General features: G+C 43.6%; 1 protein-coding gene across 2 annotated transcripts in view; it reads right to left on the bottom strand.

Moving 5' to 3' along the window:
* Positions 1 to 14,840, bottom strand: part of LOC135378632 (thyrotropin-releasing hormone-degrading ectoenzyme-like) — a 294,976-nt gene that overhangs the window by 201,362 nt on the left and 78,774 nt on the right. The window contains exons 13-14 of one of the 2 annotated variants that reach the window (XM_064611713.1): positions 14,263 to 14,363; positions 12,088 to 12,218 (exon numbers count right to left, since the gene is read on the bottom strand). The exons of the other annotated variant lie outside the window; for it this stretch is intronic. Coding sequence (XP_064467783.1) covers positions 12,088 to 12,218; positions 14,263 to 14,363 — 232 coding nt within the window. The remainder of the gene's footprint in view (positions 1 to 12,087; positions 12,219 to 14,262; positions 14,364 to 14,840) is intronic. 2 annotated transcript variants of the gene reach the window in all.

The raw sequence follows: 14,840 nt of genomic DNA, 5'->3' as shown, positions 1-14,840 counted from the left end.
TGTTGGTGAAGATCACAGCTGTGACATAAACCCGCCATTTTTGTAAGTATGCCCTCGAGCGGGTGGTTTTCGCAAAAGCGCCATCTTCTCCTGGTCGGGCGCCATAGCAAACGTCAATTGAAGTCCGTGACTTTGTTTACATGTCGTTTTAGCACTTGCCAAGGTATTCCCGTCGTTATAACGCCAAGAGATGAGCGTATTTTGCCGGTGTAAACTATACGGTGCTTCTTCCGCGACATGACTGCCCGGCATTTCCATTAGTTTAAGAGGATCGCATCGGTTCAGTGTGTCATAATGCCGGGTCGTCATTGCCATCTTTGGAAGTCGTCGACAGTACGAGGCCTCATACGCAAAACTGCGCATTTAATGCGGTGTTATCGGATACAAATAATTACCGGGGTCGAGTTCGAAACCGGTGCAAACAAATTGTAAATGCTGTATTTACAAACGAATTTGCCTCCGATCACAGGCACGGCGATCTTTAAGGTCCCGTACACATTGATGTTTGCTGTGACGTGCGACCAGGACCTGTTCAGAATGCATTGCGTTCGCCCAGCATGCTTTCGTCTATGGAGCAATACATTGGTGGCCACCCCCGAGGTAAAGATCAATAATTGTAATATTCTTGCGAACGACAACGGCGCATCATTTTATTACTAAAGGGGCACAAAAGCGGTCTGCGAACATTCTCCGATTCTTTCTCGCGGTCAAATGGATGCAATCTATTTTGACGTCTCGAAAACATTTGACTTAATGAACCATGATCTGCTCCTTCGTAAGCTTGGTTTATATGGTGTTTCTGACTCTCTTGTATGTTTCTTTGCCTCGTACTTACGGCTTCGCTTATACTCTGTTACCTACCTCGGATCCTACTCTGATACCTATGTTTCTACGTCTGGTGTACCCCAACACTCTTAAAAATGAACTTCACCTCATAGCACGCTTCTAGACAACCGTCATCTCGAATGATATCGTTATCTCACATTATTTGTTGAAAACGGGGGGGGGGGGGGGCGTATGCCACTCTTGCGACAATTATGACCAGCACAAGTGCCACAGAAAAGGCGTACGCCTCCCATTTTCAACAAATCTATGGCGAGAACGCTGTCATTCATGATGATGGTTGGCTAGGAGCGTGCTATGTGGTGCAGCTCATTTTTAAGCGGACCAACTTGCTTCTGCTGCACACCATAATTCTAGCCCTAGTTTACCAACACCGGGAGACAGCGACAGAAAATTGGTCATAAATGAGATCGTCCTTATGCAGCACCCTGGGATCCGGGACATCCTGGAAAATCGTCGACTTGATCTCCCACTGAAAGGTCTTTCCCGCAGTGCACAGACCTTGCTCTTCAGGTTGCGAACAAGAAGCGCTTTCATTAAATCTCAATTACTCAAGATTGGCTCTCTAGACAACGCAAACTGCATACATTGTCAGGAAATTGAAACTATAGAACATATCCTACTGCATTGCGGTGCATATGCTGCGGTGCGGGAAAAATACCTTGGCCATTGCAGGAATTGTACGGTGGACGATATCCTACATCCCAGAGGCGCATTCACGGAAAGATACTCCAAAATTCGCAGCCTCGTCTGCTTTCTCCAGGAATCAGACCTCGCTCAAAGGCTATGAGCACTGCTCGGACTTCTCATCAACTCTGGCAGTGTCCTAAGGCAGTGTCTGCCTTAGATCGTAACTTCCGGCCGTCTTCATTCCTTCATCTGTTATCACATCATCTCATCTCATCCTGGCTACCCTGTCTTCTTTGCACTTCAGTCCGGTTTTCAAGTTTGGTGGCAGTAGGGAACAACACGTGTGTTATCTACGTATCGGCCAGATCTCACTCCACTACAACGCATGTGCGGCATCTACCTTCAAGATATTTAAGCAACTTCCATGTTGGGACGGCTCGCAGTCAGTGGCGAACGTTGATCAGTTGCTCAATTGATTCTGCTTGTTTTAACAGGTGAGCTATAGCTCCATATTTGTTTTATTTTATTCATTGTCACTGACTGCAATACACAAACTGTGTTAGTCGTTATGTCGGTACACGATTGTATTGCTTGTAATAGGTCCCTACCAAGAGATGGCAGATATCTGCAATGTTTTGAATGTAATACCCGGCTGTCACATGGGCATTTTCGATCCTGCTCGACCGAACCTGCTTGAACCCAATGTAGATCGGATGGTGCTACACGGCCGCTTCCAAGCAGGATCGAACTTTGATCCTGCTTGATTCAAGACAGTTCCCATAACAGGATTGAGAATTTCAAGACGGCTCGACGGCTGCCATTTGCATCCTCGACCCCGGTGAACTGTCGTAACCTTAGACGGACATGCGCGCGAAGCTACAAATGATGCTTACATCGGTATACGATAAATTACCACTAATATCGCTGTTACATAGGAAACGCGAAATTAATGAGTTCCGTTTATTCATTTGCACAGGTCAACCATTCAATGCGCATTGAAAGTGGCCGTGTAGCAGCGTCAAAACTCGAGCGTGCTCGGGAAGTTCGATGGAGATCGGATTCGAGAAGGATCGAAATGCCCGTGTGACAGGGGTATAAGTTTGCCTACCACAGCCACTCAGTGCTCAGGGGTAGCTGACAGCACATTTAAGTCTATGAGTGCTGAAAAGAGGGATGCTTGGAAATGCCGTACGTGTCGCAACTCCGAGAGTCGTAGTTCACAGTCAACGGCCTGTTCACCTGACTTAGCTGAAGTTTCTACAAAGCTCGACGAATTAATGCCCCTAAAATCGGCGGTGGAAAATCTCAAGCATATCTCCCATCGTGTAATGATGATTTAATAGCCATTAAGGAGGCCGTTGAGAAGTTGTCTTCCCTTAAGGATTCTGTCCAATCAATTGAGACCTCTCTGGAGTACTTTTCAAACAAGTACGACGAACTATGCGCTACCGTAGCCGATCATAGTAAGGCGGTAAAGGATCTCAACACGAAAGTCGTCAGCCTGGAGACCAAGTTGAATCTACAAGCAAAATAACTAAACCTTGCTCGGGAGGCACTAAATGATCATGAACAACGTAGTAGGAATTTGAATATGGAGATACATGGGCTGAGCTATTCAACTGATGAGAACCTGCGTTCACTGTTGCCTACAATGGCACAAGAATTCAATGTAACTCCGTTTGATATAGATGATATTCAAGAAGTTCATAGGCTTCCTACAAAACGAAACACTACTCCACCTATTATAGTCCGTTTTAAGAACGAAGATGTTAAAAATCGCTGGATGGATGTGCGATCCAAGCAAGGCGGACTTCATTGGCTGGGTTCAAAGTTGTACTTCAACGAGAACTTAACGCAGAAGAATCGAGAGCTTTTTTGGAAAGCGAGAAACTGGTGTAAGCAAAATCATTATCGGTTTGCGTGGGTGAAAAACGGAAAGGTTTTCATTAGAAAGATAGAGGGCGAAGGCGCAAAACAGATCAAATCTCTTTCCGATTTTGATAACTTGATCTGAAATGATTAGTTGTCTTTATTCATGCCTGTCGAGTCTTGTAGTGTTCCCGATGTCGTATCATTACGGAATAACTTATTAGCATCCGAAGTTTCTCTTGAAGGATCTATAAAGGTTTTGCATGTAAATATTAGAAGTTTACGTAAGCACTGGTTGGAGCTGGTTGCGTTCGTTGAGAGTTGTGCTGACATTTTAGATGTTTTGGTGATAACAGAAGTAAACTTATGTAATACAGAAGTTGAATTGTATCAGCTTAATGGTTTTGATGCATTTTTCCATGTCAGACAAAATAGGCGAGGTGGAGGAATTGCTGTGTTTGTTAAATGTTCATGGTATTGTGATATCGAGTTTCCTGCGGTACATGAGGCTGAATTACTGTTTTTGACTCTATCTTGTAAAACAAAATTGTTTACGCTGTTGGCATGTTATCGTCCACCGTGTACCAATGTGACTTCCTTTTTGGAGGAATTACGTTTAGTTCTTGATTCCAAGAAGTCTTGCAATGCTATTTGTATAGTTGGTGATGTAAATATTAATATACTGGACGATACCCGAAAGATTGTTTTAGATTATTTAGATTTGCTTACACATTATGGAATGCAACCCACCATTCGAGAACCGACAAGAGTTGAATCACGATTGGGCCAATTACAAGAATCATGTAGTGACCATATAAATGTGCGTTCTGATTGTCAAAGCTGGTTTAGTGCTGCAATCTCCGAGAAAATCGCGGATCACTATTTAGTCTACCTGTCACTTGTAGTTCATCCGGTTCAACTGAAACTACCACAACTATCTAGAATTGAATTTGTTGACACTAGGATTCTTGACAGACTGTTAGCGGATAATGATTGGAATGCCATGCTTAGTACTGACAACTATGTTCAAGTTTATGATAGGCTGGTTGATTGTTTTAATGACTTTTACGAGAAAGCAAGGTTGGTGACTTATCGGAAAAGGAGACGTTCTAACCACTATTGGCTAACAAACGATATCTTGGCGGAAATAGCTGAAAAAAATGCCATGTGGAGAAGAGTGCGCAATAGACCTCATGATGCTGAATTGGTATTGCAATACAAAACACAAAGGAACAGGGTTAACAGCATGCTTAAATTGGCAAAGAAGCGTTATTATTATAATGCGTTTAAAAAAAACAGCAGAAACCCAAAACAAACTTAGGGGCTTATTAACAATTCGCGTGGTTTTATTAGTGATAGTGATGAGGACGTCTTAGTCTCTAAATTTGATTTGTCACCAATGCGACTAGCCGAGGATTTTTTGGACTCATTTTGGTCGTACGTCTTCAGAGGAATGCGCTCCCCCCTTGTGATTATCCTGTTCAATCTTCCTCTATTACGTCTGCATTTCTCAATGATATGACTGAAGCTGATTTATGGTCAATTATATCTAGTTTTAGGTGCAATAAGGCTGCTGGTTCTGATAGGATTAGGATTGCTGATATCAGACGTAACTCTTTGTAATCAACGGTACTTTTCGTTCTGGCTATATTCCCTGTGGGCTGAAAACTTTTGTTGTGGCCCCTGGTTCAAAAATGGGAAACGTGACTTGTTGACGAACTACCGTCCTATTTCGGTTTTGCCGATAATATCTCAAATAATGGAAAAGCATGTGTGTAGGATTGCTAATTCCTTTCTTGAAAAATTTGGATTACTTTCTGAGAATCAGTACGGTTTTGTAAAAGCTAAAGATACTATATCGTTATTGGAAGACTTATGTGACCTTGTTTACGAGGCTTTGGACAACAACATCGTTACGGTAGCACTATCAGTAGACTTATCTAAAGCTCTCGATGTTATTAGTCACGCTCAGCTCTTGAGACAATTAGAAGCTACAGGGTTCAGAGGACCCTTTTACAATTGGTTTCACTCATATCTACAGGATAGAACGCAAAGGGTGAAAATAAAAGATGCCACGAGCAGACCTGTTTCCATACGTCCTGGTGTCCCGCAAGGGTCTTGCTTGGCTCCGCTCCTCTTTAATATATACGTCAACGACCTTCCAAGAGTTACAAAAGGCGCACACATCTTTCAAAACGCTGACGACACTTTACTTCTAACAAGTCACGTTTCTTACACACAGGCTGTAGAGTGTTAACATTCGTTTGTTAATGGATTGGTTTACTGGCAATTCCATGTGTGTCAATCCCTCTACGTCAAAGCTTATTTGCTTCCATAGCCCTTTGAAGCAAATATCTTGTAATTTGCCTGTATATTTGCACGGGTCGGAGTGTTATGATTGTGATTGCGTTTCGTTGCCGTATGTCTCTTCTATTAAGCATCTAGGCATTTATTTCGATTCGAACATGAAGTGGAATACTCATCTTTCGAACATTGCAAGGAAATTACGCTCTGTCGCTTGTCTTCTGTATAATGTTAGAACATTCATGCCTTACCCTGTACGACGGTTACTCTTACAATATATTGGTTATTCTCATTTACATTAAGGTATCACCTTATATGTTAACTGTTCTAGATTATGGAGTGATAGAATTGACAGTATTCTCCGTGCATCGCTTAGAAGTTTGTCTTACGGGCGGTTACTCGGGTCATGTTTAGAAGCGGTTGACCTCTTCAAGCTACATGGCATGCCACATTTGAAGGACCTTTTTGACCAGAACTGTTATACTGAGGCATTATTGGTCACAGGAATTTAGGAATTATCGCTCAAGTTGCTGCGCCACTAGATCTTCAGATTTATATTAGGTTCCCAGAATGTATACAAATTACGGAAAGGGTTATCGTCGTTATTATGTGCCGACCATATTCAACTTGTTACCTCACACTCTAAATCGTTTTACACCTTAAAGGGTGTAAATCAAAATGTTCATGGCGCACACCTTTTAAGGTGTATTTTAACACCCTCGTGGCAATTGGGGTGTAAAGGGTGTAACGCTGAATAAAACTGCTGGGTTCGTGGCAATATGCTGGTAATCGTGTATTCACAATTACCAGCATATTGCGTATAATTACATTGAGGTCCATAGATGTATGAATATCAAGGTGATTAAATATGTGTGTAAACATGCACAGCCGACATACAGAAAATCATGTATGGCGTGGCAGCTGTGTATGGCAATGAAGCATGGCAGCTGTATATAGCTTTTCGTGAAACTCTAGACCTTCTCATGAGCAGGCACCTCCCCCATATGCATGTTCATTACTTAGAACGTTGCATTTATTCGTTTCTTCAAGGCTTTGCAGTGTTGTACCCACAAATATCTAACCCCTGTAAAATGATTACATTGTTCATTATCCGCGACTCATCAGGATGTTTGGTCCTCTCCTAGCTGTATTGTGTATGCGTTTCGAAGGGAAACACCAGCATTTTAAGATGTTGCTAGAAAAACTCGACATTTTATGAACATAACCCTTTCATTAGCAAGAAAACATCAATTTTATCAAATGTATGTGTGGTCGCAGCCCTTCATCAGAAATGCCACATCTACTGATGGTTCCAAGGAGATAATACTTCAACATGCCCCAGAAGCAATTCAGAGTTATATTCATGACCGTGATATTCACGCACAATCTATTGTCTATGTAAAAAGTGCAGATGATAGTGATAACACATTTGCTGTTGGCTGTGTTGTTGCCAAAGAATCTTCCGAGGATGACTTACCTGTGTTCGTTGAGATTACAGGCATATATGATATTAACTCTCATACCATTTTTCTGATACAAACATTAACTACAGTTGAGTATGAGCACTGTCATGTATTTGTTCTGTCTTGCAATGAGGAGCAACGTGTTTTAAGAAATTTAGGCACTATTTCAACAGATCTTCTAAATCTGTAAATGGTAGACGTGTTGTAAATCCACGCCATGAACTTTTGTAATGTAACTTCCCGTTCCCGGTTGCTGTATACATTTACTTTTGTTCACGTGAACGAAAATAAACATACCCCTTCCTACACCCAGGCGACACACTTATCACAATATTTTACCTGAGGGTGTAGTACACCATTGTTACACCCTCAGGAACTTCCAAAACAAAGTTGTAGGGTGTGAAAGGGGTGTGATCTTTGTTAATACACCTATTTTACACCTTTAAAGGTGTGAAACGACTTAGAGTGCAGGATGCTTCAAACTTTAATACTATCAGTGATGTTAAACAAGCACTACATTCTTTGAAGTATAGGGAAGTTATGAACCAATCTGATAATTTTAATATCTAGATCGTTACTGCGTTGCTGATTGGAAATATTTTAGTCTGTGCTTTTTCAGTGTTTTCAGTATATTTGTTTGTTTTGTCTCGCTAGTCACATAGTGTTTTGCCATAGGTTTGCATAGGTTTAGGCGGGCCTGTATTATGTGTATAGTTAATATATTGCAACAAAAAATTCCAATTGCAATTCCAATTATTATTATTATGCTGAATGAAGGAACATAGCTCACGACACCCAAATATGAAATTCTTTTGCGTCAAGCGAACGTCTTTAAAGGAGCAGTCTAGAGGCACACAACTTTGTTTCTGCTTTTGGTCGGTATGGAATGTTAGGCGTCCGAAAGCAGCTTTCCCACAATTAGCGAAATCGGGACGCCTGCAATAGCCCACCGAATCCCCAGTGCCCGAAACACCCTCCTTCGCCTTCACGATAGGCACGTGATGAGCGCCGACACGCGCGTCACTATGTGACGCGAGTGATAGGGACGCTCCTCATTGGATCTGGGATCACAAGATCGAGGTGAGCAACATCGCGCAGGCTGGAGCGTCTGCTACCGCTTCGGAGGAGGCAGGCGTTCTCCGGGCACGTGATATCCGAAACGGAGGATTTGAAGGCTGTCAGCGATACGACTTCGAGTTTTTGGGAACGCTGACCCCACGGGAAGGACGAGTGGTGCAGTCCAGAATTAACTGTGTGTTGTACAGCGATACCCCAGTGCTTCTCGACAGTGTGTAGCCTCTCTGACCCTTTCACCGCACAGTTGGTTCAGTGGCTAACAGGTGCCGCCACAATACCGCCGTTATCGCTTGCTTTCTGCTACTGTGAGTTCTGAGATCGCACAGTATAGCCACGGATATGTCACTCTTGTAATTGCAACCTTATATTGTCAGGCTGCATATATGCTTTGTTTGTTTTTTTATAGAAAACGTGATATGAATAATATAAAGAAGAGAAGCCAACAAGAAACAGCTCGCAATGTTCGTAGCAGACGGTTTTTCCTACCAATGAATGAGGGGGCTCGCTACCACAAACGTTACACTAGAGTGGGTGATTTCAGAGAGTGGGTGGGCGATTTAGCAAACTAATTGTGCCGCGGTGAAACAACTTCGGACACAACTATTTTGTGGGAATAGTTTTCACATACTGCTTTACAAGATGACAGCAGTTTTTAGCCAAGCTATATACCGCTTTAATGTTCCTTTAAAGCCCCAGGGCAGATTTTATCTTCAGGGGCTAAGGAAGATTTTATTGGCTTCGAAATGGGAGAGGATGATCAGTGATGAAACCAAAATAACAAGAAAATGAGCGTGCCCTTCCAGACCACCTTTGGTCGTGCGACCGCGCTTAGTCTCGCTAATCTACCGCGGAATGATAGAGCACAATCTTCTCCTCGCCTGGAAACATAAAAATGTGGAAGCGAGGTACTCAGACGACTGAAAGCATTTCAATTCAGGGAAGATTCTTTTCCAGCCATGTATCCGCCGCGATGTTCCTCCTATCATTATGTGGAATGGGGCACGTTGTAGTTGGTCGTACCGGTGCATGCGAAGAGGGCAACATGCTTGAAAAATGACATGGATGAGAAAGAGACACGCTGGATGACACACTTGAGCAAGAAAATAAATGTATTCTAAGGTGACTCCTGGGCTCATTTAATGGGCATTCCTTGTGGTGGCTAAAATGAGGTTCCTTGCTAATCTCAATATGTACCCTATTTCTCATGAATTTGTTACCTCGGAATGACTCTTTCGGACTGTAAACTATGAAAAGTCGGGGACAGCAAGCACGGGACGAAAGCAGCACGAAAGCAGAGTAAAATGTGTGCAACGCAGAAAGGAAGGCTTAGGTGGGGATGCGCCCTCTTGTCATAGTGTCGGGCACTTCCCTTCCTGGGTCCCTCAGCTCCCTTGATGACACGTACACTTCGTGTTCTGTATTGGAAAATAGATACCTGCACTTATTTCTACACTCGAGCTCAGCTTAAAGCTTCACAAGGAACAACAAAAACTATTCATTTCACGTGTGCGAACTTCGAACGGTAAACACAATGACAATGCGACAACATTGAATGTTCATATATGTAGACAGTAACACCCGACCAAAGTACTGAGGTATATGTTTTAGGAATCAGTCATTTCTGCGCCTGTTTCACTATGGTGCCGAACGTAGGTGAGAATGCCGTCTCGCTTTGCCTTCGGAGGATACCCGAAAGAAGAAAAAAAAATCATAAAAACATCATTATCTATCCGAGGGATATTTGTTACATAGTTTTCGCAGAGTGCCTACGTTGTGTGTCACTGCGCGTTGAGGACCATTACTCTGTTCGAAACTGATCCATGCTTCCGCGGATGCACAACGAACTTTCTACATGTGCGCAGTATATCGCCCCTGTCGAAGAAATTCCCCAACGGCGTTTTTCTACATGTGTGTATGTGACACATCATGTGCAAATATCAGATCGAATGAGGTTTAACACATGTTGTACATGTGGGTCCTACTACCCAGGTCACGGTTATATGAACCCTATTGAAACGGAGAGAGTTGACTTATCGCACCTTCTCACATCAATTATTCCTAGACGATTGGTTGGCACGGCCTGATGGGACAGGATCTGGTGCCATGAATCAAGTCATTTTTGCAAACCAAGCCGCTTTTGGTCAAGTTCATGTAAACGGGGCTCCACATGTACAACTTGCGTCAAACCTGATTCAACCTGATTCCATACCTAAAGCACAGGTGTGCGGTCCCAGTGCCTGTTATGATTCGAAGGAAGCACACGTGAAACGAATACGTTTTCGTTGTTCCCGATGAAGGTTGAAGCTGGACTAGGGTGTAGAAATAAGTACATGCGTCTATATTCCAACAAAAGGGAGAAACTTAGGGAAATAATTGGCGGGGACTAAGACAAAGGAACCCATCCCCTCCTAAGCCACCATTTCTCCGTAGCACATATTTTACTGGTGCTCTTGTGTCACATGCTTACTGTACGTGACAGCGGTTTATCAACTGGCCCTCGAGTTCTCATACTTTATGGTGCGAAACAGTCATAATGACATAATATAAATTAACGGGGAATAGCATACCTGTTGGGATTAGAATCATTAGGAGCTTCCCTTTTATAGTGACAAGGGTAAATTTTCACTATAGATGAAATTCTGTAAGTAACGTCCCCACTCATACCACTCCACTCATGTTCTATTTGAGCATGGCCGAATATCCCGACCTCTCACGTTGAAATCTTCGGACATCTGCTGTCAAATGTTTAGTGAATACTGTGCATACAAAGGGGCACACTGAGGAAAAATGCTCAGGAAACCGAAAGAACTAATTAATAGCGTGTTACTGCAAGTGGAGAGTTCGTCCTTGGCCGCCTTCACGAAGAACTGTGCCGATATTTGCCCTAAGCGTTTTGAGCAAGACCCGTAAAAAATTCCCTCTCAGCACAGCCGGAGTCGAACCTGGGAACCCTGATCACGGCAAGATCGTGCCCACAATTTTTTTCTTCCCTGACGCCGCGCAAGCGTTTGTTTGCGCGCGCGCTATACGAGCCGCGTAGATTCCAATGATTTATAATTCCGGTAATAAATGATAGCAGGCGAAAAGCTAAACGGACGATCGCATCCCGAAACCCATCTATGATGCCGATAGCACTATGTTCGGCATCGGCCCATAATCTAATTGGATATATTTTTTTCGTCTGAAAAGCGCCTAGGTATTAAAGAACCCAATCAGGTGATCAGGTTAAAGATCAGGTGTGCTTCCGCAGCTGTCGAGCCGCTAGCGGAGTGACGTCACTCTCTAAGCGGAGGAGTGAGAGACCGGCGCTCTGGTGAGAAAGGTGCCCTCCAGACACCCGTACGGCCAAAGCATTCCTTTTCTCAAGTCAGCCCCCTCGTTGGTTCTTACTTCTTAGGCAATAAGTACAGTTTTCTAATTTTGCCACAGAGCGAATTCCAGCACACTCTCAACAAACGGCGTCCGGTCATGTCATGTAAACCGTCCAATAACTAAAAAAAAAACAGGCCACTAATTCGCCCTGTATGATTTTCTATGCCGTAGTCAATTCCTCAGGATGAATAAAATTGCACTATAGTTTCCAAATCGACTGGAACGGGTGGGACCGTTCGGATGGGACCGCAGATTCGGTACACCAGGGAACACGATAGCCGTAGAAACATATATCTAGTAAAATATGGTGGCAGACTCAAACAATCTATACAGGTGCCAGACATATGCATAAGGGATACTTGAGTGTCGTCACATACACTACGGATTCAATATATCTGAAGTTATGCTCTCTTCTTTCGGGAAGCCACGACCTGCTTTCCCGGGACATTCTGGTTTCCGTGCAACCGTCAGCACGTACAAAATTTCGCATTTTCTCTTTTTGCCGACGTGGAGACGCAACTATTCTTACCTGCGGATTTGCTGTCAGATATTGACCAACGAGGGCCCAGTTATGATCGTCGTAGTTAATGACGAAGTAGCCAATCATACCGGGATTGAGAAGAATGGCCGTTTCATCGTCACGACCATCTTCGATAATACCTGAAACGAAGCCGAACGGTATTCTCTGTGAAGGAGGAGGTGGACACTTATGGGACAACGAAACCTCGACACACGTAATGCTTATCTACTAAGTAGTAACTTTGCACCATTATAAACGCATGTGTTAGGCGTAGGAATTCTGAATTGACACTGATGTAATCACTGGCACTTCTAACTTACTGTAGTAATTCTCACTGCTACGCCCGAAAATAACACACCAGATCATCGAAATGAATTGATCAGTTCAAGATACGTCTCCTTACTTGTATTATTCATTTCCCCTAAGACATTAATCAATAAAAACTGCGCAAAAGTGCAATGCGCCATATCAGAAACTGCCACCATAGGTCACCAGCCAGCGCCACACAAATATAGAAGACGTCATGAATGCCTCCTCTCACTGCTTCGCCGTATCGGTTCATAGATAACGTCCATATAGATAATGTCTACATCAGTAACTTGCCGTGGGCGATATTAAACAGATCCCTCCTGCAGCTACTCGTGGTGGCTCGTCTGCAGATAGCTATAGGCACCAAGAACACGCACGTGATTTACGGGCTCTTAAAGGGACACTTCGCAAAGATTCGAAAAAAAAATTAGGTGAAAATCATACCGAAAGCGAACCACCCCCTTGATACCGAATACAACATTCGCATTCATTCTGCGCAAGTAATTAATTCATAAATGGTGACAATAGCAAACAGAAATGTGGAGAGCAGAAAACAGAGCTCCATACAACGGCGGTTCGTCCGGAGGAGGATTCCGTGACGTCACCCAGCATTGTCGTCTGCTCCTAAGCCTGCATTCTTTCTCCCTTGCCGTATACCGGATGATGTCAGCCAGGTCCCCCAAGGTCGCCATTTTCCCATGTATTTGTTCCTATCCCGATGCGTGCAATGCCGGAGGCCGCCCTTAGATACCCCATTGTTACCAGACGTTGGCTTGCGTTTGATTGTAGCGCGCTAAAGATCCAGTTGAAGCACAATCCAAGCCAGGCCAAGTCACCGAAGGAGAAATGGACGACTGCACCTGCGGCGCCTGGTACGACAGGTACGCCATGTGATGCACGCAACCGTGCACTAGATCCTTCCGATCGCTCAACACGTTTAAAAACGGGACCAAAAAGTGAAACACGACACAGAAAGTTGTTGCACGCGTTTTATTTGGACACATAAAAACTAGATTCATTCGCAGAAACAACAAAAACATTTTGCCGCTAAACTTAGCGCGCTGAAGTGATCCGGAACGGCAACAGTGGGGTATCTAGTGGCGGCCTTCTTCGTTGCACGCTTTTCCGAAGTGAGTTTGGGGGACCTGATGTCAGCAGTGTGTTGCTTTCAGTGCCCTCTTACTTTACAGAGGCGAAGCGCTCGTTTCGTTGTAATTCGTTTGAGTAAAATTTGCGCAGTTTTGAAGATAAATATTTTGTGCCCATGGCTCCTGACATGCCAAAGATTACGGATATACCACAACCTTCACAACTTATTATTATCACCGGGCTTGGTCTGGGTGCGGTGCTGCGATACTGTGATAGTCATATGACGGAAGAGCTTCTGAGTAGGGAATATTCCTACGGCCAACACGTACAAACCGATACCCGCTCTCCATGGCCATGGTCAGATGCATTTCCGCCAGCACACGCTGCGGGCGGAAATAAATTCACGGTGTCGTTTACTTTACTGTAGTTTGTAAATGCCCAACAATTGGTCGCACCACTGGCGGGAACACTCGGAAATGCATTCTGGTAACACCAACGGTATCGCACATAGAAATTGGTGGACTCAAAATAATTCACCGTCGTTGCTTTTTGATATAACCAGGCTTCAGCGGCCTTTCGTCAGCGATTTATAGTGAGACTGTCGACCTTGGACATGGGAAAGCTCGTCAACATTGCAGGGTGCGCAGGAGTGACTGGAAAGTTTTTCTTTGCAAAAAGAGAATCAGTTCAGCATATTCGGGGTCATGCATGTTGTGTATTGAAAAATCGTGTTATCTTCGTATCGTTGTCACTACCGTCTATAGCATCACCATAATTCCAACTTGCCTTGCTCGGTGGTAAGCCAGATGATCTCGTCGTACCTGAGTGGTTCAAATATATTTTGTGTCCTGTTGTCATTGTAGACCATTGGTATATGGTAGACGTGCCTGAAATGAAAACATGCACTTCGCTTGTCTCAAGTGTGGAACTGAAGAACTAGCTGTGCGACGTGAAAAAAAAAAAAGAAAAAAAAAGAGAGAACATGGAGAACGGACTAGAAAAGAGACACGCTATACAAGTTCCATGCACAATATCCGAAAATTATATCCCTGATGAAGAAAAAGCTACGTACAAAGTATACAAAGATCTTTTTGTCTGTGTTGTTTAGTACCATTTCAATTGCGATAATCATTTCCTTTTTGCATGTATCCCGTGACATGATCGCAGGGCTGGAAGAATTTTCTTCGGTGAATCAACACTGGCATGCAGTGCCCACCTGGACATGTTTCAACTGAATGTTTATCCGCAATTGGACGAATGACAACCAAGGATGGCGCTCCACCACATTGAGCCTCGTCTGTCTCTGATCCCAGAATGAAAGTATGTCATGTCGTTTCTGATGTCGTGTTATGTCAAACACATTT

This window comes from Ornithodoros turicata, chromosome 1, assembly GCF_037126465.1.
Source record: "Ornithodoros turicata isolate Travis chromosome 1, ASM3712646v1, whole genome shotgun sequence".
Taxonomy (NCBI): Eukaryota; Metazoa; Arthropoda; class Arachnida; order Ixodida; family Argasidae; genus Ornithodoros; species Ornithodoros turicata.
Note: the sequence above shows the minus strand (reverse complement) of the source record. Positions and strands in the feature narration are given on the sequence as shown.